Source organism: Phoenix dactylifera, unplaced genomic scaffold, assembly GCF_009389715.1.
Source record: "Phoenix dactylifera cultivar Barhee BC4 unplaced genomic scaffold, palm_55x_up_171113_PBpolish2nd_filt_p 001012F, whole genome shotgun sequence".
NCBI lineage: Eukaryota > Viridiplantae > Streptophyta > Magnoliopsida > Arecales > Arecaceae > Phoenix > Phoenix dactylifera.
In genome coordinates, this window is record NW_024068366.1 from 43,821 (window position 1) to 67,363 (window position 23,543).

The window sequence follows — 23,543 nt, forward strand, 5'->3', positions numbered from 1 at the left end:
CGACAGGAAAAGTAAGTGATCAAGAGGGGGTTTTCGAGGGTGGTGAAGCTCAAATGTGGTGGCATGTTAGTTGCCGGAGGAAAGGAAGATGAGATGGGAGCTCGGTGGTGGATCAATCGTAGAGGATGAGGGGGATTATATAGGGGGCTTTTGAATAGGATGAACTTGGCGGTCGTTGCACCGCCTGCGATTCTCGTGGTAGATGAGCACGATTGAACGGCCGGCGGCCTTTCGAATGGTCTATGGAGTCGTCACCGGCCATGACTCCGCGGCCTTATCACCTCAACGAATGAGGAAGAAGGAGCAGAGGATCATGTTCACGATCCTCTATTTCGATTCCTCCTTCTACCATGGGCTGCTGTTAATTAGGCCTACCGACTTCAGTCCAATATGATCCATTCAAGGCCCGTTCTCACATATTTAGATCCTTCATGATCATGGCATGCAAGTCCGGAACCCTTACTAACGGATGCCAGAATTTGGTTCCAGCCGAAGTCTCCATTTTTCCAAGATCTTGGAGCACCTGACAACCTCTAGGTCAATTCTGCATGGCAGAACTTCCAAAATGCAATAGCTCCTATGCACCTCCACTACATGAATCAGTTCCATGATTGTTGCAGAATCCTCTATCAGAACCCATGAGGGATTGCAACCATGATCATGCGATTGAGGCACTTAACAACGACCCCATCCATGGCTACAAGATGGAAGAGGAGGCACCATCTTTCTCCCTTTCCACAATTTCATTTGTGTTGGCATATTCGCATCCCTCAACCTCATTGTTTCATGCCTTGAAGCCCTGTCGGCAGGTACATCTGCTAGGTCATTCTACTTTGCAAGGATGTTACCATATTTAAGATGACTGTCCAACTAGTAGTTGTAACCACTCATGTATTCAGCACAGCATTTCTCTGCTAGTCTGGTCTTATGTCATAGTTTAGTGTTTGATAAAAAAGGTGGATAAAACAATATCTGTTACGGACAAAGCTTGTTCAACTGCTAAAGGATGTTGTATAAGAAACTAAGGTCCAGTTTGGAAATGAAATGAGGAGCCTAATCCTGGTGTATACCTTGCCTTATATGCTTTCTTTGCTTACCTCCTCGCTTGTCAATTACCTCTCCGGTCCCCATCCAGTCCAACCTCTCAGTCTCAGGCCATGATGACCATTGCCCTCTCTTGTTGTTATCGACCCTGCTCTAGTTCCTATCAACCCTGTCCTAAGACTAAGACCAATCCGATGCATTAATGCTGAACCACCCACCCTCCATGCAAGCTTATTTTGTCCTCCAACCTACCGCAATCACCTATGGTATGCCTGCCTTGCATAATTTTTTAATGTGCATTATGTAAGCACTAGTAAGTAGTAACCAAATTTACAACCTGAAAACATGTTTTCTAGCCATATTTTTTCTCCAGACAGCCCTCAACACCTTATTCCAGTTACATTTCTCATCACATTACACAGAAAACAGTGAGAATAGGAACAGCAAACTTGTCCAATCCCCCAAAGAAATCACCTAATTCTATGGCATCATTACAAAAGGATCTAAAACAGTATTTTCAAACTAATTGCATGGGATAGCAGTGTTGTTGCTAGAAATCGGATCCGGAGGTGATTGTGAAACAAGAGGAGGAGTTTCTGCCACAGGCGGTGGCGGACGGCCGTCTCCGGTAGACCTGTAAAAAGCACAGGTCAGAAGATCCGGCGAAGGCCCTCCGATACTTAAGTCAGAGAGTATTCGTAGATATTCTAATGGAGAAATCTTGTTGTGGAGGGGAAAAAAGTCCCCTCTCTCCCCGAAGTTCCTCCCTCTTTATAGGAGGGGGTGTGGTGGTTATTCGTAATCAGATGTGATTGCACAAATCTTGGGTTAAATAGATTACCTTAGATGGCACGGAAATTCAGATTAGCTGGCAATTGGTTGAGATTGCAAGGATTCAGGTTTGACAGCTGTTGTAGCGAAGACTGCGGGATTTGATCCCGAATATGGAGGATTTTGTGACCCCTTCTTTATGCAGACGCTCCGATTTAGAGATCGGCTTGACTTTCGGTGGAGTTGGGATCGGTTTCAGTTTCTGACTAGATCTTTTTTGGTCTCGAGGTTAATCAAGCTTTGCTTAGCCGACACCATGCTTACCGAGATCACGCTCATCGAGACCATGTCCGCCAAGACCATATTTACCGAGGTCACCTTTGCCGAGACTATGCCCGTCCAAACTAGACTTGCTATCGGATTCATGTGCTTTAACTATATGTATTTGGTGGTGATCTAACCCCCCCCCCCCCCCCCCCCCCCCCCGTGCGGGGCGTCAAGCAGCATCCCTGGTGGCCAGTTTGCGGTATCCTACCGATCCTTTCCTAAAAGGAATTGTACCTACCGCATTTAAGTAGAAAGTATCCCCAAAGTTTTTTTATCCCGTTTCTAGTCAGGGCCTTCAAGAGCAGAAAGAAAAACATGTAGATGCCGTCACACTTGAATTTGATTGCTTGACAGCCAAACCGACGAATATTGGGAATCTTCTCTTGTCCCACAAGACGAGCCCTTCTTTCACCGGATGGGACATCTCTTGTCTGAGAAGGAAAGCAACGAAGTTTAGCTCCTTTGCTCCTATGGTAATCAGTACAACATGCTCTTTGCATTGTATGTCCAACTTTTGCATACACTTAATCATATGACAAGGACTCGTAACTAATGCCCTTAATGGGTGCATGTTACTCTTCAAGCACATGTATCCGTTGTAGCTTATAATGATATTGTACCCGAGAGGATTAGATTCATATTGTTCATCTGAAATGTTTGGGAGAGTGAATCATCTCCAACCTAATCTTAGAGGAAATTCCCATGAATGGAGTGCATGGCAAACTCTTATCAACCAAGCAACTCCAACCTGCATCCGATGATCCGAGATTTTCTGCAGTGCGCTGTTTGCGCCGCAGTCTGATGCAGCATTTGACGACCGTCATTAGAAGATGGACGGTAATCAAACAAGATACGTTCGCCAATTTTCTTATGACAAACATCGAGTGCTGCATCGGTCTTTATAATGCATCGTAAAGAATCTATGCTTGCATCCAATTCACGAAAGAGAGCAACTTTACGAGTATGAGGATCCGTGCGGGCGTGTGTTTAGTCTTACATCAATTATTCGCTAGGTAAATTTTGAGTACTTATATAAGATCAAGAAATCCAAATATACCTTCTAGTTATGTTTTTTTTTTTAGTGAGGTTCTCAAGACTTAAATGAAGAAGTATATGAGGAGGCCCGTATTTAGTTCCATATGGGTTGTTCGCTGATTTGAAAAGAATTGGATTAAAACATCTTTTTATTTTTGACTAAACTAAATATCTACTAAAGTCAAAATCTCCCAAATAAACTGTTTACCAGACCTTCCCTTCTATATTTTTTTAAAATTTCCACCCAACGTACTCTGATTTATTTCTGTGTGAATCTTGCCAACCGCACTTGCAGAGCCCGTTTAACGGTCCCCACCAACTTGCTTTCTAGGGGTCGGATCAGAGGCCAAGGCGTTAACCCGCGCACCAGAATAGAATGCAAGTTGAGGAGCCAATGGTCTCCCTCTCTTCTCTGTCTTCCCCTCTCCTTCCACCGGCATTCGCGGCAGTATTCCGACCTCCATCTCCCTCGACGACCATCCGGCACCACCACTCCACGACCTCTTCTTGCCCTCGTCGGATCTAATCCTTTCCCCGCCGCGTCGCGGTATGCACTATTAATTTCTCTTCTCGGATCGATTCTTCTTCAAGTTCTTGTTTTCTTCTTCTTCTTCTTCTTCTTCTCTTTAAGGGCTTCTTTGAATGCCGGGAGATCTTGCCGGTCCGACAGGATCTAGCCGGCAGGGGTTTTCTTTTAATAGTTGCGATGGAAAGGGGAAGGAAGAGGGAGCGGTTCCTGGCGACACTGGTTTTTTAGGATAGGATAAATCGCCTTTCAAAAGGGATTACTTATCCCTGAAATTTAAGGATAAGTCTCTATGCGGCTGCTTCTGTCATCGTATTTTTCAGAAGACAAGCTGGCCGGGAAGATCTTATTGAGATCTTCCGGCATCCAAACACGTCCGGGATTCTCGAGCTGTTGAATTTGGAGTTCTTTTTATTATTGTTTAGTTTGGAAGTTGATTGATACTGCTCTGTGATTGATGCTGTGTAGCTTCTTGTCCTTCATATTATCGGATCGGTATGATTGGGATGAGTGAGGCATTCTCAGAGATTTCCCTCCTTTCCTGTTTTTTTTTTTTGTTTAATTCGTGACCTCAAGAATGCTTTTGGAGTTTTAATTGTTGACTTTTGTGGCGTTATGGATGTGAATGAAGATTATTTGGGATATTTTTTTTGAAAAATGACTTGTTCTCTGATTTTTGTGGAGTAAATTTCCGTCCCTTTGTTTAACCTCTGGATTTTGATCTTTAAGTGTCCTGAAAAATGTGTTGCTCAAATGCACTGCTGATTTTACAAGGATACTTTTCATGGTCTGCTCTATTTTTGCATAGGTTCAAACATAGGCAATTAGGCTGGATTATAATGAGAGGTTTTGATTCTTGGTGAGAAACTTTTAAAATTGCAATAAGGAGATTTAAATGCATGGGAATTCACAAATCATTGTGACCTGAATCATGTTCACTAAAAAATTTCATACATAATCATCGATGCATGTAGCTGTACCATGTCAGCCGACATTACACAAATTAATCTTCTATTGTTGCAGTATAGGAATGATTTTTATTCCTAAGATCTTTAATTGATCTTCAAAACAATGTGATGAGGATAATAATATGGAGCCCTCTTTGCATGTTTTAATAATTGTACCAAAGTACTAAAATAGATTTTGAAAGCATGTTTCAATCTGAAGAAATTGTATCTATTATCACTTCCCTGAGAAAGTTGATGATATCTACTACTCTCTGAACCAATTTCATTGAAATTCCATTTGCAAGCTTCTTAACTTCAAAATTGTAGACCGTCATACACTGTTCGTTATCTTTGCCATTGTTCTGCTCTAAAAAGGAAATAATAATCCACAGATTCCATTGTATGTGATGTCTGGATGTCTGGTTCGGTACGGTATGGCATACTATGGAATGGATGGTGAATTTGTGGATCCACCATCAAGCTGCCCGGATGGTTTGGTCTGGATCACTGGTTCTAAAACATAGGTAGAGTTAAGCTAAAGTACTATCCAAACTATTTGGCTTAAAATCAATGATACTCTTTTTAAAATGAATCCATATGATTGATCATATTTTGCAATGTTTAAATTGTCTAAGAACAAAAATCATGTGATATGAAGGTCTCTTACTTGTGCACCTAGTGGTTACTGAATGGACAAATTTAATGGTATGATACCATGCTTTGATTTGATTTATACTTTAGAAACATACAATCAATTGAATTTTGGTTTTTCTGCATCTCAAAATTTGTAGAACAAGATCAAGTGTTTGGATTCTCAAGTTATATGACATAAATTATTTTAAGGTGTAGAAATGTAGGTATGTGTTTGTAAAAAAAAATGTAGGTTAAAAAATGTCATTTGTGATCTTTGTGCTAGTATCGAGTGTTCATGTTTTTGAGCTGCTGTGCATCTGTTGCAGATAGTTTTTTATAGTTAATGCCTGTCCTTCCTTCTTGCTTAAAAAGGATGGATGGATGACCACGGTTATGTTTAAATTAGCTAAACTACTTTCTGCTGCTAGGATTTCTGGCAACTGTTTTCACAGGATGAACTAAGTTGGAAGTTGATCAGATTGCATCATAGAAAGTGAAAAGGTTATCCACCATTTCTTGCAATAATCAATAACTAAGTAATATATATCCCAGAAAAATTGCATAAAGTTATCCTTGTCATCCTGATGCATCAAAAAAAATTAATGTAGGTTGTTAAATATCATGAATACTGTTGCTCTTCTTTATTGGGAGAATGTGAGCGTAGTGGATGTTGTAGTTGTTAAATATCATCAATACTTTGTCCTTTCCTTTTGTTGGTCCATATTTTTTTATCATTATCTTTCATGTGAAAATAATACAGCAAATCCTGTAGTTGTAACAACTTGATATGTTGTCTTTGAGCTGCGCGGCAAGCAAACATTCAACTCAGAAAGTTGCATTCTCTGTTTATTTGGCATGATGTACTCTGTTGGCTGACAAAAGCTCGTTTTATCATTCATGCAGGATTTTGGTCAGTCTAAATAGGTTTTAACGACCATGGTTCTCACTTCATTACCATCTCCAAATAGGAAATCGCAAAACACATTGTTTTCATCATCCCCTTCCAAGAAGCTATCAGGTCGTGATGAATTAGGAAGCTGGTCTACCATTCTTGAGCGGCATCGTTTCCTTCTGACAATGATGGCATTGTTGGCATTTCTGTGCACAATATATCTCTACTTTGCAGTTACTTTAGGGGCCTCAGATCCCTGTTCCGAAAAGTCTGGAGCTGAGAAGGCACTTTGTGAAGCAAAATATTCTTTATACAAAGGAAAATTGAAATTATCTTAACTTGAAATGTTCTTCGAAACTCATGGCATGGTACTTCTGTGGTCTAGGATTCAGATTTAATTCCTCAAGTTCTGGATGCCGCATTTCCTGATGCTGCATTGTGCGAGTTGCACCTCAAATTGTTGTAAGCTATGATTGAGAATATGTTCAATGAGCAAAAACTCTCAGGTGAACCTGATTATCAAAACGTGGTGTTTTTATAAATGATCTTTCTTTCTTCCTTACTTCAAATGTGAGGGTGCCAACTGGCTTAGTCGGCAAGATCTTTTTGTCAGATACAGGGACCTCGGTTCAAATCTATCATCACTGTAGTTTCAGTTACCTTTCTTCCCATACATGTTCAGGTGAGGAGAAAAAAAAAGAAAACAGAAAGAAAGGGAAGAGAACTAGATTTGTGAATGTTTGAGGTAAAGGCCTTAAATTTCTGTGCAAGCCACACAATACTGCTGCCTCAAAAGAAATAAGATGTCTGGACTCCTGCCAACATATTATTTTAATTTTTCAACTTTCAAACAGCCATAACTTGAAGGAGGTATGAGGGTGTAGTTGAATTATTGTATTGCCGAAGTAGGGCTGTAAGTTTGAATTTGAACCAGCAGAAGGATAAAAGAGTGGGTTAAGCTCATGAACTTGGATGCAAGTATAATGGACCAAACCAGATGAAGCTGAAGCATTATCAGCCATGTTCGGAGGTCATCTTAATTGCATATAACCAATTAAGGAATCGGTAGCTGGAATTTGGTTACTGATATCAACAATTTCTCAGTTAAAAATTGCTCCATTGGTGTAGTTAGTGTATGGTGTTAACTGGTTTTCCACACTTGACAGCATAGCATCCATCAATCATATAAATTTTCCTTAATTTTTCCCGGATCATTTCATCTATGAGAATGCGCTGGAGAGGCTACCAGATGACAGATATTTCTACATGTACGAACACTTATATCATCTCTTATAATATACAGTGCATTTATGTTGCTAGAACATTTTGATGGCACAAGAGAAATGGTCCTGCATCTTTGTTTATGCTTCTCTATGTGACAGTGTTTGAGCTGCAGAAACTCCGATCGTTGTCATTGAGAGTCCAAGAAGGGCTGTAAAGTACTGTAAGGCATTGTATTCAGAGGCTGAAATACAGAAGGTTGAAGTTCTACACCGAGCAACAGAGTTTGGAGTCAATGGAGGCCAGACAAATGCAAAATGCTTGGTAACCAGTCAAGGGGTATCTGCAGAACAGAAATTTGGTGTTTATACTTCTATTTACATATACCTACAAACAAGCAACTGCAAGTATGGGTACTTATTTACCTATAATCCATTAGATACTTCGACTTCCCAATCCTACCAAGTTGTAGAATTGTTTGTCTTCCTTTCTCCTACCCATTCCATGAAAGCGTAAGTCAGATCTTTCGGAGAAACTCGATACAGAAAATTCTAAATATGCATAACAGTCTAGCAAACTATTAACAGACGCAGGACGCTGCAAGTTTACTACATATCGAAAACCTAACATGATACGAATTATATATACAATTGTATAGTTTTATTGAAAATCGAGGATTTTGCAGAACAAGAAAGAAGGTACCTCCATGATCAGCTGAAAATTTTTCGCTGACGCCTGAATTCTGGGACCTGTTCTTCCTGCCCTCTCTCTGAAGTCGAGTTCATATCGCCTTGTAACCTAAAAATGAGATTAGGAGGTAAAATATAGCATGGATAGTGGCATATCAAGGTAAAAGATTCCCATCTAAAATTCAGGATGGTAATTTTAAGGGCCTACATTGTTGTAGTATGGAACTCTTGAGACGAGTTGACAGGCTCTATTCCTTTTCTCCTCCCAGTCTTTGGGAAGTCCATTGATATGCTGAATCTGCAATGTTCTTAAAATTAGAGCCCAATTGCATTGTCTCTTCTTTAATTTCTGCTTCCTTTTGGTCTCCTTTTCTGAATTAAGATATTAGATGATCCGAACTATGAGTCACCTGAGTTGTTTTTGTGTTTTTAAGTTGCATTGATTGGTGCTTGGGAATCCAAGCCCTCATGCTTCTAAAGCTCCCTGTGAGAGTAGTTATAGTAGGTACAAACCTGCCATATCATGTATAGCACTAATAAGCAAGATGAAATCTTTGCTATGCTATGGAAAGAGTAAGAGAAGTTATCTTACGCAACAACACCAAGAAGTCTCTTTGACTGATTTTTCAAGGAATCGAGCGGGCTTCCCTGCAGGCATTAAGAGTTGACCATGTTATCAGGTCTAATGGCTGTTTCTTTTTTCCAAAATAACTCTGTTTATAAACTGAATTAAGAAAGGTGTTCAAAAATTTTATTTAAAAAGTATAGGGTACCATCTCAAGTTTGTTCATAAGACACCATTTCCTGACTGTATTTATATGGAATGAAAATTTCAGAATTATAAAAGCAGAAAACATCTTTTAGAAATTCAAATGTGGGTTTTCCCTTTTTTTTTGACTATCATGGAGAGGGTGGTGACCTCACAAGAAGTTATTAAAAGAAGGAAAAATATTAAAGAGTTTCAGAATTTCCTTTTTTTTAAAAAAAAAAGACTTTGGATCAAAATATGGACAAAAATCAAGAAAAAAAAGAAAAGAAATATCGATGGTAATTTAAAAATTAGAATTGTATCCAACTTGATCGAGAACGAAGAAGAAAAGGATAGTTCAACCTGATCCCATATTTGGTATTTTGATCCCATGAGATTAGTCGTTATGGTACCCAAGAAGCTGTCATCTGAGCTGCCAAATATCCCTTTTGGATTCTGAGAAACAATGAACTGAGACCTACCACTTCTCCTTGCATGTTGGGCAGCAGCTAGTTTCCGATCTTGTCGTCCATGACCCTCCTGTTAAAAATGTGATGAACTATTTTAAATGATGATATTCAGATAAAACTTCAGTAAACTATACACATTTAAAAAAATATACTTTAGCTGCAAAGTTGTCATTGCTCAAGACTCTAGAAGGGAAGGTACTAGTTCTATAATATCAAAAGATTATTGGAATTGCATCAAACTTACGCAGTTTCTTTTTTTATTTCTGGATAATGGACTCATGAAGCTAAAATATCACTAGAACACTTATTTTGTGGTTCACAATCTCAGATTTTATGAATATAAATAGTAAAGCTCGAAAACGAGTAATCACTAACTTGGCCACATTGTTAGAAGACCTGATTATAACTATATTGTGCACAAGATTTAACATTAGAAATACTTTCTGCATTCATTATTCATTTAAATCTCCTTTTTACTTTTTTTGAATTGTGGATCCAAAAATTGTTTAGTGGGGTTTATGAATCATGGCTGTAAACACCATCAACCTTGTCCATAGTAGAGTTTTTGAATTTCATTTGCCAATCATTCCTAATCAGCCTGCCTCTTGTCATTTCATAAGATGGTTAAAAACTAGTATCCCGATTTTCACCATTGTTTCTCTTTTTTGTCAAAACTACTTTAAATAAAGAAAAAAGAACAGTAAGCCTATAAATTTTGGGCCATATTATCATGGTATCAGAGTAAAGCCAAAATGTTACTATCATGCTTGCAGGAGTGGAGCCGAATGAAAACCGACATGAGTTATAAACAATCCTTCCAAGTTGACATTTACAAATTACAATGAAAAAATTTGGACGAAAGCATTTCAGAAAGAGAAATCCAGGCTAACTGGGGAAAACATTTCAGCTTTTTCTGCATCACCATGATTACGTATTCTGGATTTCCAATTATGTTATACATTATCTTGACCATCATATCCTTAAAAAAAATTAGTAGCATTTCCAAGTGATCATTATCACATCATCTGTTTATTTTGTCATCTCAGAAAATTGAACTCGACACTCGGAATATTGATTTAGTTTGGAATTGCTTTATAAAATGAACTTTGGAAAGAGTTGTGATGTACCCTAGAGTTTCTTCTGTTGCTTCCAGCTCATTAAATTGTATTTCTAAAATTTGGATGACTTTTATGGGCCTTTGAAACTTTTTTCTTTTATTCATTTTTTTTTTCTTCTTTCATTAACCATCACTTTTCTTCTCATCCCATCTTGCTCTCCACTCTCCTACACTGAAGTTTTGTATAAAGTGCTGAAGCTGAACCGATGTGTTAACTTTGGCAGCTCTAATACTTGAGTTGTGATCATAGGGAAAAAAAAAAAATTCTAATGCATTTCATTGTAGTCGACAGTGGTTTAATTTGATTGTTGCTAGCTGTGGGAACATTTTAAAATGCAAGAAACAACGCTATCATAGGGTTCATTATTGAAGTATGTTATCGCTCGACGCATATAAGCTGAGAATTGGACATCTAATCCTTAAAATGTTTATTAACAACATTTTGCACATCTCCAGCAGAATTATTTAATGGAAAATTTACATAAAAAACATTGAAAATGACCATTCACCACACATGATCGCCTACTATTGTTTATTTCAGGTTGGTTCTCTTTACCTGATAAACAACTGGTTCTACCCTTACACCTATCAAAAACTATAAAATTGCCACTTACCTATCTTTGCATTATGTCTATAGTAGCTGTTTAATGTTTCTGTTCATACAATAGCCATTTAGAAAAATAGCAGTAACAAGACAGCTGTTATCTAGTGATCTGCTAATCTGTACATCACCTCTTTCTATCTAGTAAAAGCTATGCAGATTCAAAATAAGCAGACTTGATTTTTTATGGCTCCTATCTCTTGCTCTAGGCATGGCCATGCCGAAGATCAGACAAGAGAACCAGATCACAGGATATCCCAATCTGCCAACAAGTATACTTGGGAAAAAGTCTTAACCATTTAGACAGTCACCTCCAGTTTGATTTCTCCTTATATAATTGCAAGCAAACATCATGGGAGACTTCTATACGGTGGACCTGTAGACAATTATAATCACCTAGTACTAATTTATTCTGATGTAAAAAAAAAATTGTCACTGTTTATATGCAAAAATTAGTCAGTTATCGACCAACTATAGTAAATGGTTAAAAAGCATAAGACTGATCAAGATTTAGTTAATCATTTGCGCATAACACTTGAAGGAGCTATGTTTGCTCACTTGTCACTTATACAAGAGACCATATTTGGATAGCTAATTGCCGGAATTAACTTTCTACAAGGAGTCATCAGGACAAGAGGGAGTTAATTCTTGCAGGTAACTCTCAGCAACTACCAAAGTGGGAGTTACCAGGGCAAGGAAGCATCAAAAGAGTGTGGTTATTGTTGGAAATAACTATCAATCTACATAAGAAGGGAAACAGGTTTCGTTTGGAGGGCACTCTCTACACACATGAACATTTAACTATCCTGGCATTGGACAAGATTTCTATGCCTGTTCTACACCATAATAAGTGCCAAGAGAATTCTACGTCGATGACCTGGTCCTAAAGTTCTCCAACGTGAAATGAGCATCAATAGAATTCTTTTCTCTAGTGTGTTGGATATTCCACTCCAAGGAACTAGGCTGGAAATGGGCTTCAACTGAAGTTGGGCTCGGGCCTAGATTATCCAAAAAATTTTGAGCCTAAGCCCGGCCTGAAGCCCAAAAAAATATTGGGCCCAGCCCACTTCCAGCCCTACAAGGAACACTTGTTAGCATAGTCAATAATATTCCCTCTATGTAATTAATCTCTTCATTGTTGTTTCTTTACTTTCAAGTAGAGCTGCAAATGAGTCGGGTCGGGTCGGGTCCTGAGTGACCCCGATCCGATCCGATTTTTTGTTTAGATCCTAATTTTGGACCCAGACTCGACCGGTTGAAATTCGGATCGGGTCGGGTTGGGTCCATGCCTACAAATTTTGACCCGACGGGTCATTCGGATCGGGTCGAGTCCGGGTCGGGTCCGATTCTATGTATTTTTATATTCAAAGTTCCACTATATAATAGTAAGAAACATCAAGCAATTATTGCCCTAATTCTTTTTGGAAAAGAAAATAGACATTTTACTAGTTAAGCTATATTTACATGTTTAAATTCAACAAGTCGGTCCCAAGCATCAAGGCAACATTCTCTAAAAAAAATACTGACCCAAAAAAAATGGGTCGGGTCGGGTCCGGGTCGAGATTGGGTGGACCCGACCCGACCCGAAAAATAGAATAGGTCCAAATTTAGGATCCGATCCGGCCCTACGGATCCTAAAAATCGGATCATGTCGGGTCTTACGCGAGTCGGGTCATGGGTCAACCCGACCCATTTGCAGCCCTACTTTCAAGGGTTAGGTCGGGTCTTACGCAAGTCGGGTCACGGGTCAACCCGATCCATTTGCAGCCCTACTTTCAAGTTAGCAGTTTCCCTTTTTTCTTTACGATATTTGCATCATATTAGAGGGTTTAAGTCCTTTTACTAATGCACTGAACCTGCTTTCCTTCATTGACTATGTCAACCCCCGGATTGATGCCTACAACCCCCGGATGTTCGATTCATAGATGTGTGTTTTCAGAAAACAGTCACCTGTCCATTGGGAAGATATATAGATGCATTATTGTTCATTATTTTTTTCCATTATAACAAGTGATATAATGCAGAATCTTATTTCAAATGTCTTTCTTAGGCAGTGCGAGTCCAAGATAACTTACTATGCCTCTTGCAAGTATTATTTTTTCATCATTCTTTTTGCCTCTGCCCTCAAATGCACAATCTTATATGTCATAATTATATTTATGACCACAGTTTTAAGCATCAAATATTAGATAAGTCGCAATCATTGAAATGTTTTGAAATCAAATGGACATGATGAGTTGCTCAGTCATTAATGTTTTGAGAATCATGAACCTAATATTTCGGATTACACAAATGCAAAACATCATTACTGAAGATGATCTTTCCCTATATGTCCCTATATCATTTTCCCTCTTATCTCCAATAAGACTGAAATAAGTGTCTCATTTTAAAAAAGATAAAAATATCATTTACTATGGAAGGCCTAAGGGGGAAAAAGAAAGAAAATCCCTGGACCTCAACTATCAACTGTTGATATGGGGTGCCTGCGCCTGCTCCAAGTCAAAATAGGAAATGCAACAGATTAGCTGACAATCCATTCTCACTGCATATGGATCACAATCACATAGTATCAAGGTGTGCACCATAAAGTGTGGAGTAGTTGAGAAGGAAGCAGTGTAATCTGGTATGCATCTTGAGACTCATCTGAGAACATTGTCCCAATCTAGCAAAAACTTTTCCTTCTTCCAGTTAGTCATGGAACCCAGATGCAACCAGGGAATTTGATATTACTGTTTTCACTAAGTGAAATTATGAAGGAAAAAAAAAATACATGAAATGGAACCAGAAAAGGAGCAGAGGAAATAGCTTTACCCCAAGAAAAGAAAAAAGTGCCAAAAAATTATTATAAGAAGAAGGAAGTGTGGGTGCTGATGACAACAAAAAAAACAAATCCATTACAAGCTAACAACCTTTATCATGAGCATCAGTAACTCTCAAAAATTTTATTGTAAGAGCACGAAGAGTGACCTCACATTGGTATAAAGAGAATAGAGAGCCACCCCTCCTCTCCCCTGTGCTGGTTCCTTGACTATAATGCAAGTACACCTCTCGACATCCAATGGCAGTGGCCTACACAATAATGACCTGAAACCACCATATCAAATAACATTTTAATTAGTTGAATATTTTTTGAAAGATTTTCTTTTTGTCAAAGGTTCTATTCACGCCTAATCCATATCGAGTAGACCTTGTCCATGCATGGCTGCATGCCAAACGTACACCAATCTCCACATTAATTACAAAGAACTGGCCTGCTAGCTGATCAGTTACTACCACGCCCCTCCACTCGAGTGGTTCAGTTTCTAATCAACTGCGCCCTCACCACTCTCATATAAATAACAAAGAGGAGGAGGAGGAGGAGGAGGAAAGACCTGTTGGGAAGAGTAGACCAGGATGAAGCGGGCGCAGATTCTGAGTCCGAGAATTCCCACATATCCGAAGACGACGAGATTGGCTCCCACGGCCTCGTTCCCCCAAGCTTTGAATCAGGCTCGTTCAGCTTCATGCACAGCTGCAGAGAGGAAGGCTTCAGTGCAATCTTGTTATGGATGGCTTTGGCTCCAGAGGCCTGCAGGCTCTTCTCCTTGCTAGAAGGGGGAACAAAACCACGGCCACGGCCTTGGCTGAAACTGTTCGGGCCGACGTCGGGCACCACATTCTCCTTGTCGGCGGAGTTGGCCCCGACGTCGGTGAGCGGGTTGAGGTAGAGGGATTTATACGCGGTGGAGGAGGAGTTGGGACGGTGGGAGAGCAAAGAAGTCTTCTTTGGTCCGGTCATTAGGATAGAGTGGGGTTGACAAAGAATGGTCTGAACTGCGTCTCGGGTATATATATAAAAGAGGGAAGGATTCAAATTTGAATAGAGCGTTGGGAGATGTGCGGTGGAGTTTGAATTGGATGAGACTAACGGTCGTCTTCTCGGGAAGTGGATCGTTCCAGCGTCTCTTCTTTTGGACTTTTTCTTTCTTGGTAAACTTCTTTTGGACTTTTTTTAATGATGGTGTTGGATGGAGGTAAGCGAGCGGGAAGAGGAAGATTTCGAAGTGTACTGGTACGTTGTTCTCGAGGAGCAGTACAGGGTAGCATGCCTCGCAGATCAAGACTGTGATTTGGCTTTGAGGGGTTGATCCTGGCTGTTGGATGAGGTGAGCTTCTCTTTGATTGGCTTTAGTCTTGAAGCTTATAATGAGCCATTGGTTCGTAGGAACTGGTGGTTTTATATTTTTGGAACTTTGTTCTATAATTGCCGGGATATGTGGGGGCTAATAAGGGTTATAGGAAGTCCTTCATCAAAAGAGTCAAAAGGCTTTGTTTTGTATGTATGCCTTCTCATGGCTATGGAGAACATTCAGATACTTGCAACTTTGGCGCCAGAAGAAATTTAGACAAATCTTTGTAGTGAGACATGATTGTAGCAGATCATTTTGGTAAGTGTGTTGTATTAAACTGAATGAGATGAAGAATTAACATTTTAAAAGGTGCCTAAGTCAAAAGATTTGCTTCAAAGTAAGGGTAAAGACAATTACTTGCCATATTTCTTTGGCTTACAAGGATTTTGTGAGCCCTTGCTTGACTTAATCATTAATCATTGATCAAAGAGGTGAACTTTTAGATTGGTCTCTTTGAAAGTTTCATTTGAGTGGATGGCATCAGATCGAGCTATAGTTGAAATTGGTTATAGCTTCAAGTAGACGATTTATGTTGGGTGCAGGTAACGAAGGCGTGCGAAGGTTTTCTGATGAGCTTGATTGGATGAGTTTGTCATGGCATCTCTCTTCCAACTTTCAAGCCAATTGATTAGTCAGGGTCAGAAGGATCTAGGAGTGGATTTAGGCTTGGGGTCGGCTTAGGTAGGCCAGGGCGTGCTGCTATCCTTGCTTCTTTCCTCATCACTTTTGTAGATTGGGATTTGAGCAATTTGAGCTAACTACTGATAAAATATAATTAATGAATGGGTAGACTAATTTAAAATCAATGACTGATTTGCATTCACAAAGTTATACCAAGAGTAGATTTATTTAGTTTGAATCTAGACCCGTCTAATTTATGTTGACCATACTTATTGGTATTAGTCGGGACCAATTTTATTTAAATTATTGTGTGGGCATCTACATATTAGCTCTTCTCTCTATTTTTGATCATTAGATAGATAAGTGATGCATATACTAGAGATATCTAAATTATACAATTATTTTAATATTAAGTATTTTAAAATTCTAAATGACATCCTCTTCATGCATTTTTTTTAAAAATTTTAGACCCTGAAATAGAAGATGAAGATGAAGGGGCTAGTTTTTATTAATTTCAAAAATATCCCTCTTGGTTATTTAAATTTGCCCAGCTGGTCATCTTGCTCATGAAGCCACCTCAATTGTCCCATTAATGGGTATGCTTAGCTTTACTCTTTTTAAATTATTAACATTTCACTGGTAAAATTTGAAGGTAAACTCCATGGATGTAACTCAACTAGGCTTGTTGAAGGGTAAGACTGGCCAGCGGCCCTCTCAAGCCCAAAGCCTTTTGGATGGACTGCCCAAGCCCAGCCCATTTGCTAAATGGGCCTATGTCTAGGCCTAGCCTGGCCCACGAAACCTAAAACCCGGCAAGTCTGACCTGGTTATTTTTTATTTTTTTTGTATTATTTATTTTTGATTTATTCTTAGACTTAATAAATGATTTTTATTGATATGTGAATTTAATTGGATAATATATATTATAGATTATTGAGAATATTTAAATTATTTATATTTTGTGTTTTTTAATATTTTTATTTTTAAAAAAAAATAAAGAAAGGACATGATGCTCGAGTCGAACTTTGGGCTAAGGTCAGCGCGAGCCCGGCCCGGCGATGAACAGGTCTAGACTCCACAATCCCTTGATTTCAGACGAACCTATGTCTTATTCTAAGCCACAGCACATTCAAGAACGGGAACATCATCGCATACGTGATCCAGATCAGATAACGCCCGCAGGGAAACGGGTGGCTCTTATGACGCGGGAGCACCCAACATAGAGAGACCGCGAGCCGCGTAACACCATGCCTACACCCGCCCGCCTAAGATGGCCACCGCCGTTAGCCTTAGGGTTTCTCTGTCCTCTCCAATCAGCTCTCTCTCCCTCCCCTCGTCCTCCTCGTCTCCTCTCCTTAGGGTTAGGGTTCGAGCTTGTGCGGCGATGGCGGGCGTCGCCGTGACCCCGGCGGTGATTGTAGGTGGCGGGAGGGTCGGGACGGCGCTGCGGGACTTGAGCGACGACCGGGACGTCATCGTCGGGAGGGGCCAGCCAGTGCCGGCCGACTTTGACGGCCCCATCCTCGTTTGCACCCGGAACGACGATCTCGACGCGGTCCTCGAGGCCACCCCGCCATCTCGATGGAACGGTACTTCAATTCCATCAAAGCCCTAATCTTTTCCCGTTTAGTGTTATTCTCTTGTGAAATCTACGGTTTTGTAGATCTTCCTGTAGAGATAATCTTTTTTCCTCCTGGTAAGTCATAGTGAAGAAATTGACGCTGACATGGGATGGGAAGTCCTTATCTTGGATACTGTATTTTTCGTTGCAATTATTCGTAATTGAATTGGTGCTATAAATGAAAGCAATGATTACATGAAATGGTAATTAGAGTACATAGAATTGATACCCATTGTTCAGAACAGGTTGTTTGCAGTCATTGAAAGAAGAAGAAGAAGAAGAAGAAGAAAGATTAAATGTGAAAAGATATTGAAAGGTTGTTTACATAAGCTTCTATTTTTTGCGCCTGTTCTCTAAGCTCTTAAATCATATGTGCAACTTATAAGTATTTGCATTTTTCCCACGATTCTGCGTCTGAAAGGGAGATCGGAAAGTGGTTTTGAATAATATAACCCCATTGGAAGAGCACACTTCGGCTTATGACAGTGTATATTGGGTCTCTCTCTTTTGTGTCAGATTCCTTGCTTCAGGACTGAAAATCCATACCATATGTTGAATTTATTTTTCCTCCATCTGTGGGCAGTTTGGCATATGCGAACCAAAAGCTTTTCATGGGCGAGGGATAGCGAGGAAGAGGGAGGACGGATGTTACCTATGTGAAACAAAAGCTTTTCATGGGACACGGGGATCCAATCTATAGGTTCACCTGAAACTAGTTACTCTTCAGAAAATCTGTCTACCTGATCTCTTCATGAAAAACCCTTTCCAGTGAATTTCGCAAAAGAAGTTTGTGAGCCCTCTTAAAGTTGAATTATCTGCTTCTGCCAGCAGGCTACCAACTGTTCATTGATGTAACTTAGAAAATCATAAGTGTCTATTCCTTAAAAAACAAGCCTTTGTCCATTGTCTTCTTTTGGTATTCTTGGTGTTCCTCTTGCACAATGACATAGAATGATCTTCTACATGCTATCTGCTGGGAAAACTGAGAGTAGCAAAACAGAAGATGTCTGGACTTCATCTCAAGAAGATGAAAGGTTACAACTGTTTGCTGTCTTGCATATATGCTGGAACTTCATTTCAAGAAGATGTCTGGACTTGGAAGCTTAATTTTATGACTTTCTTTTGCCTGTTCTGTCTTGTAAATTTCCATTGCTTTCTCCTGCCCACCGTATTTTTATTTTGATATTTTATGATGGTCTGCTACTTTGTTTCCTTGACTGATTGTAATACCATTTTGCTGTTTTTTTAGAAAAAAAAAAGATGTCACCAACAAGCTATTGCTTATATGAGCTGTAATTTTTCAGAAACTTTTATTGGCCCTCTAGTAGTTAATAGCAAGCACTTAGTTTAGATTACTCAAAATGAATTACTGAAGAGATGTTAATGTAATCAAAGGGCGGTGGAATGGCTGGGATCTTAACATTTTAACAGATTTGGTGTTTTTCCAGAATGGAATGCTTGACCCATGGCTTGAAAGTAAAGGTTTGAGTGATGCAAACCAAGTGTTGGCTTATTTTGCTATCTCCAAACTTGGAGAAGCTCCAGTTGATGGGAAAACTGATACCAATCCAGAAGGCTTGACGGCAGCATATGGTAAATGGGCTTCAGCAGTAGCTACACGGCTCCATAATGGAGGCCTTTCTTGCAAGGTAGCTGCTTCACAGTTCTATTTTCGAGTGAATATGATTGTAGTGTGCTTTGTTCTATATTTCGAGCGGTGAAGTTCCTGTGGAAATACATGTTTAACTTCTATTCTGCCATTGGAAAAAAAAACTGATGTAAAAAAATTAAGTACAGAAGAGACAAAATGAGAGCAAGAACTTACATAACAAAAAAAAAAGGCTTTATTGTTTTGTAAGGATAAAATGCTTCTTATTCTAAAAATGAATTGGCTAAGCATCTTCAAGCTATATCAATGACTAGAAATATTCCGCCGGGCTCAAACTGAATCTTATGGACAATCCACAACTTTACACTCTGTGACAAAATAGCCATGGGAACATATAAGAGGTCCAGAACATTTGAGAAGGACCAGCCTTGTAATCCAAGAAGATTTCTTATGCATGGGCTGAGGATGACCTCCAATCACTTCATGCATGACCACCACCTATTGTATTCATGTGCATCACCGGCATATGGAGAAAGATAATGCTATGCTTGTATATGTTATTTAGAGTTTTTGAATGCTTCTAGTTTGCCTTGTATTTTGGTAGTTTCTTCTACTTGACTAGGTACTCGCCAAAATTCTGAAGTTTGTACGGATGGTATGCATATGGAGCACCTCTTTGTAGAATTTAAGTATTTGTGGTGGCTCGTGCTTGATTAAGAGACACATGGTATCCACTATGCAATCCATGAACACACTGAATGTGCAAACATAGGGAATTAGCTGTTGCAAAGTAAAATGAAGTCTATGAAGATATCTCACCAATGGAAACATTAATTAAATGTTCCACAGGCCTTCCTTGCTTCTGATATTCCACCTTGTCTTGGTGGTGCATACAAGTGTGCGTCTACTGACTTGTTGATGTTCTCTGTTATTAGGGCCAGTAATTTGTAGCAGTAGGTAAAGCCAGTTTTCCATTTCCTATGGTTGCCAACCTGTTGTTTGTTATGGCGTTCAGAAGTAGATCATTCTCAGTTCAGCAAGTTAGGCTACGCATGCTTTTTCCTCAAGGAATAATCCATCTTTGATCAGCTGTCACAAGTTGAAACTCCATGCCAAGGGTTCCGTGGCATCAATTTTTGATATGATCAAGAATGACTCTGTCAAGTCGGCTCATTATTGCCAACTTATGAATATGTCCTGGTGCGATTTTTCCTATTTGATTTGCATTTAAGGCTCATGACAAACTCAACAATGAAATTATGCATGCATGCTTAATTTTGCAATATCTTCTACGTGGAAAGATTAAGCATGTCTTAGCAATATAACAATTATTCTTGTAGCCTTCATGGCTGACAAAATAGTTTGCAACTAATATCCCAGGTTATCCACATCAAATTATAGCTTGCAACTAATTGTTCTTGTATCTCAAATTTTTCTTTTCATCCTTCAATGCAGCCACGTATGTATGTATGCATGCATGTAGTAACAACCAACCACATAAACCTATTACTCATATTTTTATGTTAGTGTTCATTTGTCTTCTGTCAAACTTGATCTTTTAGATCTCACATGAAGAACTTAACTTTAATTGCAAATCAGAACTTAAATTTACTTGCAAATTACAACTTAATTTTGATGAGTGTATTTCCCCCCTTCTTATTAACCCCACAAAGAGTTTCCCAGAGATCACCATGTGCACGTTTTACTGGATTCAGGTCCTTGAAAAAAAACCTTTTCAGAAACAAATGCTAGAGAAATTGATATGGATCTCAGCTTTCATGCTTGTTGGAGCTCGACATCCAGGGGCTACGGTTGGTGCTGTGGAGAAGGAATATCGATCTGAGGTACGAATTTTCCCCTGGCATGGGTATAAAATTGTTGTGTTATTTCATAGGTTTGTGTTGGCTCTCTGTTCGCATTAGTAACAATAGTGTAATCATCTCTTCACCCGACAGTTTCTGAAGAACATCATTAGGATAGAAGCAAAAACTTTGGAGATTGCCATACATTGTTCAACCATCAAAGTTGCATACTAGAATTCTAGAGTTATAGATTGTACAATGTGCGGTAGAAAATTATCATTTGATTGTTGAACCTGTTGCACTACACAAAAATTGGTTGTCAAAAAAAAAGTTTCATTATTCATTATTTTTTCTCAACTCATTTCTAATTTTCTATCTCTATACGTTTGTGAATTTTGTTAATTAGTTTTTAGTGCAACCTTCCTAGAGTCCTGCATTTGACCTAAGCATTTTATGGCCCCCTAGCCGAGCATATTCCGCAGCTCCCTTTTGGAATGTTGATAACCTATGACCAGTTTGCAACTTGGCATCTGGTAGTGCATATGCATCTGTTGATTGGAGAAGCTGTTGGAGGCCTATTTGTGTACGTAAGGATGCAGCTTTAGCATTCATCTTTTCTAGTCCCGATGGTACTTCACACATTGTGATGAGAACCAACATATGAAATGTGTGTAATGTCTATAGGTGCTTAGCGTGCTATACTTTTCCTCTTCGACTCCAAGTAACGTTCCTGGTTGCAGGTTGCCAACCTGATTGCGGAGCTAGCATCTGCTGCAGCTGCAGAGAAGGGTATAGTATTTGATGAAGGAATAGAAGAGAGGCTTTGTGCTTATTCTAGGGCTGTTTCACACTTTCCAACTGCTGTAAAAGAGGCAAGTCCAGCAGAGACGTAACTTATGATCACTGATTACAATATCCAACTTCATGGTTTTTAACTTGTATATTTGATATATTTGCCCTGTCAAATGCTACAGTTCAAGTGGAGGAATGGTTGGTTTTACTCACTGACAGAGAAGGCGCTCGCGCAAGGAGAGCCAGATCCATGCCCACTGCACACAGCTTGGCTCAAGGAACTGAAGGTCGTATGAGAAATTTAGGCCTTGTATTTTTTTGCAAATGCTGAGTATGTGATTAATATCCTTGTCGATACCTCATGTCACCTACAATCATCAAATGAAAGGCCAGACTACAAATTTATCTCGAGGAGATTCACAAAGTTCTCAGCTTTCATTCATGGAAAAATTAAAAATACTATGACGGCCTAGTTTTTAAACCAGGGATTGATGATGTTTAGATGTAGGAGTAAACTGTTATCGAGCTTGCCAGTAGTTACATTCAAGGGAGAATGCAACAGTTGCAACGGGCCATATATTTATTGCACTCCATATATTAAAAAACGGGCCAGTTTAAGTCACCATTTGAGGGCTCGATCTGTGCAAGAGAAGCAGGCGATAGAAATCATCAAGCAAGCCCTGCTTTCCCCTCTTTTCTCTCCCCAAAAAAGGGCAATGGGTGGACCTTTTAGTTTGGCGTTTGGATGAACAATGTGGATTTACCTCAACCATCATAATAACCATGTTCACAAGTTGGAACAGCTATAACCATCCAAAGAAAAAAAGGGAACAGTGAACTCTGCTGTTCGGATTTCAAGTGTAGCATGGAAAATAACACTGTTTAGAAGTTGAAGGACCCTTCAACTTCTTTTATCTTTCAATCAAAAAAGAAAAAAAAAAAAAAAAAAAAAAAAGAAGTTGAAGGGCACGATAAACTCTCCACAGCTTAGGCAAGACAATTGTAGAATATCCATTTGCTTTCATTTATTTCCTGGAAATTTGAATATATTCTAGAAGAAAGAAATTAAAACCAGATCTTATGTTTATGCGGCCATGCGAGTTTTATAAACCGTAACCAGGGAATACCAGGTCTAATTGCTATCTCAGTTCGGCAACCCCTGCAACAGTGTTACTTATTAACAGTTTTCATTCCCTTGGTGAATTTGGGCTTCATTCCCTCTCAAAAAGCAAAAAAAAAATATTAACAAGCATTTGATTTTCTATTTTCCTGAAGAGAAGTTTGCAACCAGCTTAACAATTTTTCAACAGAAAGAAACTTATCCTGCTATAAAATGGGCAAAACATAGATCCATGATGAACCAGTTGGCAACTCCTTTATTAGTCTCTGCAGTGTGAAAATAATTGAGTTCAGTTGAAATGTCATTAACTATCACATATGAATCTAAAAGTTGAGATTTGAGCTTCTAACTTCATTCCCTGGTGTTCTAACAAGTAATGCAAGGTCTATCTTACAATGCCAATGGCAATCTTACACTTTGTTCTGCATCAACAAAATTCTTACCATGAATGTCAACCAGATGTAGCGCACTCCAGGTTTGAGTATCGATGACTTGCTTAGCTGTGTTCAAACTGTAAAAAGATGTAGCCCTAGATTTTCCAAGGATGACAGCCTTCAACGTGTACGGTTGCTTTGAGATTTGGCTCGGTGCTGCTTTTTGATCAACAGATCAAGGATGACAAAGCATTGCTGCGAAATCTCATTGAGCAGACACCAAAAGGCAACCCTTATGAGCAGACACCAGTCATCTTCCTCTCTGACTCTTTAAAGAAAGTCCAAGAAATGGAGCCTGCCTGCAACACATGATCATGCGGGGAAAAATGTTTTCCTTCCTTCAATAACAACCTA

At 39.3% G+C, this 23,543-nt stretch overlaps 3 protein-coding genes across 3 annotated transcripts; 2 read left to right on the plus strand and 1 right to left on the minus strand.

The window, feature by feature from the left end:
- Positions 1 to 3,508: 3,508 nt before the first annotated feature.
- LOC103722042 lies at positions 3,509 to 6,737 on the plus strand. The gene is made up of 2 exons (XM_008812461.4): positions 3,509 to 3,724; positions 6,187 to 6,737. Exon 2 carries the CDS (start codon positions 6,220 to 6,222, stop codon positions 6,511 to 6,513), a length of 294 nt encoding a protein of 97 aa, XP_008810683.2. The 5' UTR covers positions 3,509 to 3,724; positions 6,187 to 6,219; the 3' UTR covers positions 6,514 to 6,737.
- A 701-nt stretch (positions 6,738 to 7,438) lies between these two features.
- Positions 7,439 to 14,808, minus strand: LOC120107772 (tubby-like protein 4). Its single transcript, XM_039121203.1, has 9 exons — positions 14,393 to 14,808; positions 13,994 to 14,105; positions 9,197 to 9,373; positions 8,678 to 8,733; positions 8,496 to 8,598; positions 8,294 to 8,383; positions 8,099 to 8,194; positions 7,822 to 7,889; positions 7,439 to 7,739 (listed from the first exon to the last, which is right to left on the minus strand). The coding sequence occupies exons 1-9, from the start codon at positions 14,797 to 14,799 to the stop codon at positions 7,664 to 7,666; spliced, it is 1,185 nt and encodes a 394-aa protein (XP_038977131.1). The 5' UTR covers positions 14,800 to 14,808; the 3' UTR covers positions 7,439 to 7,663.
- A 2,254-nt stretch (positions 14,809 to 17,062) lies between these two features.
- Positions 17,063 to 22,051, plus strand: LOC120107770. Its single transcript, XM_039121201.1, has 5 exons — positions 17,063 to 17,400; positions 18,864 to 19,081; positions 20,757 to 20,885; positions 21,584 to 21,715; positions 21,818 to 22,051. The coding sequence occupies exons 1-5, from the start codon at positions 17,082 to 17,084 to the stop codon at positions 21,929 to 21,931; spliced, it is 912 nt and encodes a 303-aa protein (XP_038977129.1). The 5' UTR covers positions 17,063 to 17,081; the 3' UTR covers positions 21,932 to 22,051.
- Positions 22,052 to 23,543: the final 1,492 nt, after the last annotated feature.

Coding starts and splice junctions, on each gene's coding strand:
- LOC120107772 (XM_039121203.1), bottom strand. CDS start 14,799: ATGACCGGACCAAAGAAGACTTCTTTGCTCTCCCACCGTCCCAACTCC. Junction 8,734..9,196: donor AATACCAAATATGGGATCAG/GTTGAACTATCC, acceptor TAATGCCTGCAG/GGAAGCCCGCTCGATTCCTT. Junction 7,740..7,821: donor AAGTATCTAATGGATTATAG/GTAAATAAGTAC, acceptor TCTGTTCTGCAG/ATACCCCTTGACTGGTTACC.
- LOC103722042 (XM_008812461.4), top strand. CDS start 6,220: ATGGTTCTCACTTCATTACCATCTCCAAATAGGAAATCGCAAAACACA.
- LOC120107770 (XM_039121201.1), top strand. CDS start 17,082: ATGGCCACCGCCGTTAGCCTTAGGGTTTCTCTGTCCTCTCCAATCAGC. Junction 20,886..21,583: donor AGAAGGAATATCGATCTGAG/GTACGAATTTTC, acceptor TCCTGGTTGCAG/GTTGCCAACCTGATTGCGGA. Junction 21,716..21,817: donor TTCCAACTGCTGTAAAAGAG/GCAAGTCCAGCA, acceptor CAAATGCTACAG/TTCAAGTGGAGGAATGGTTG.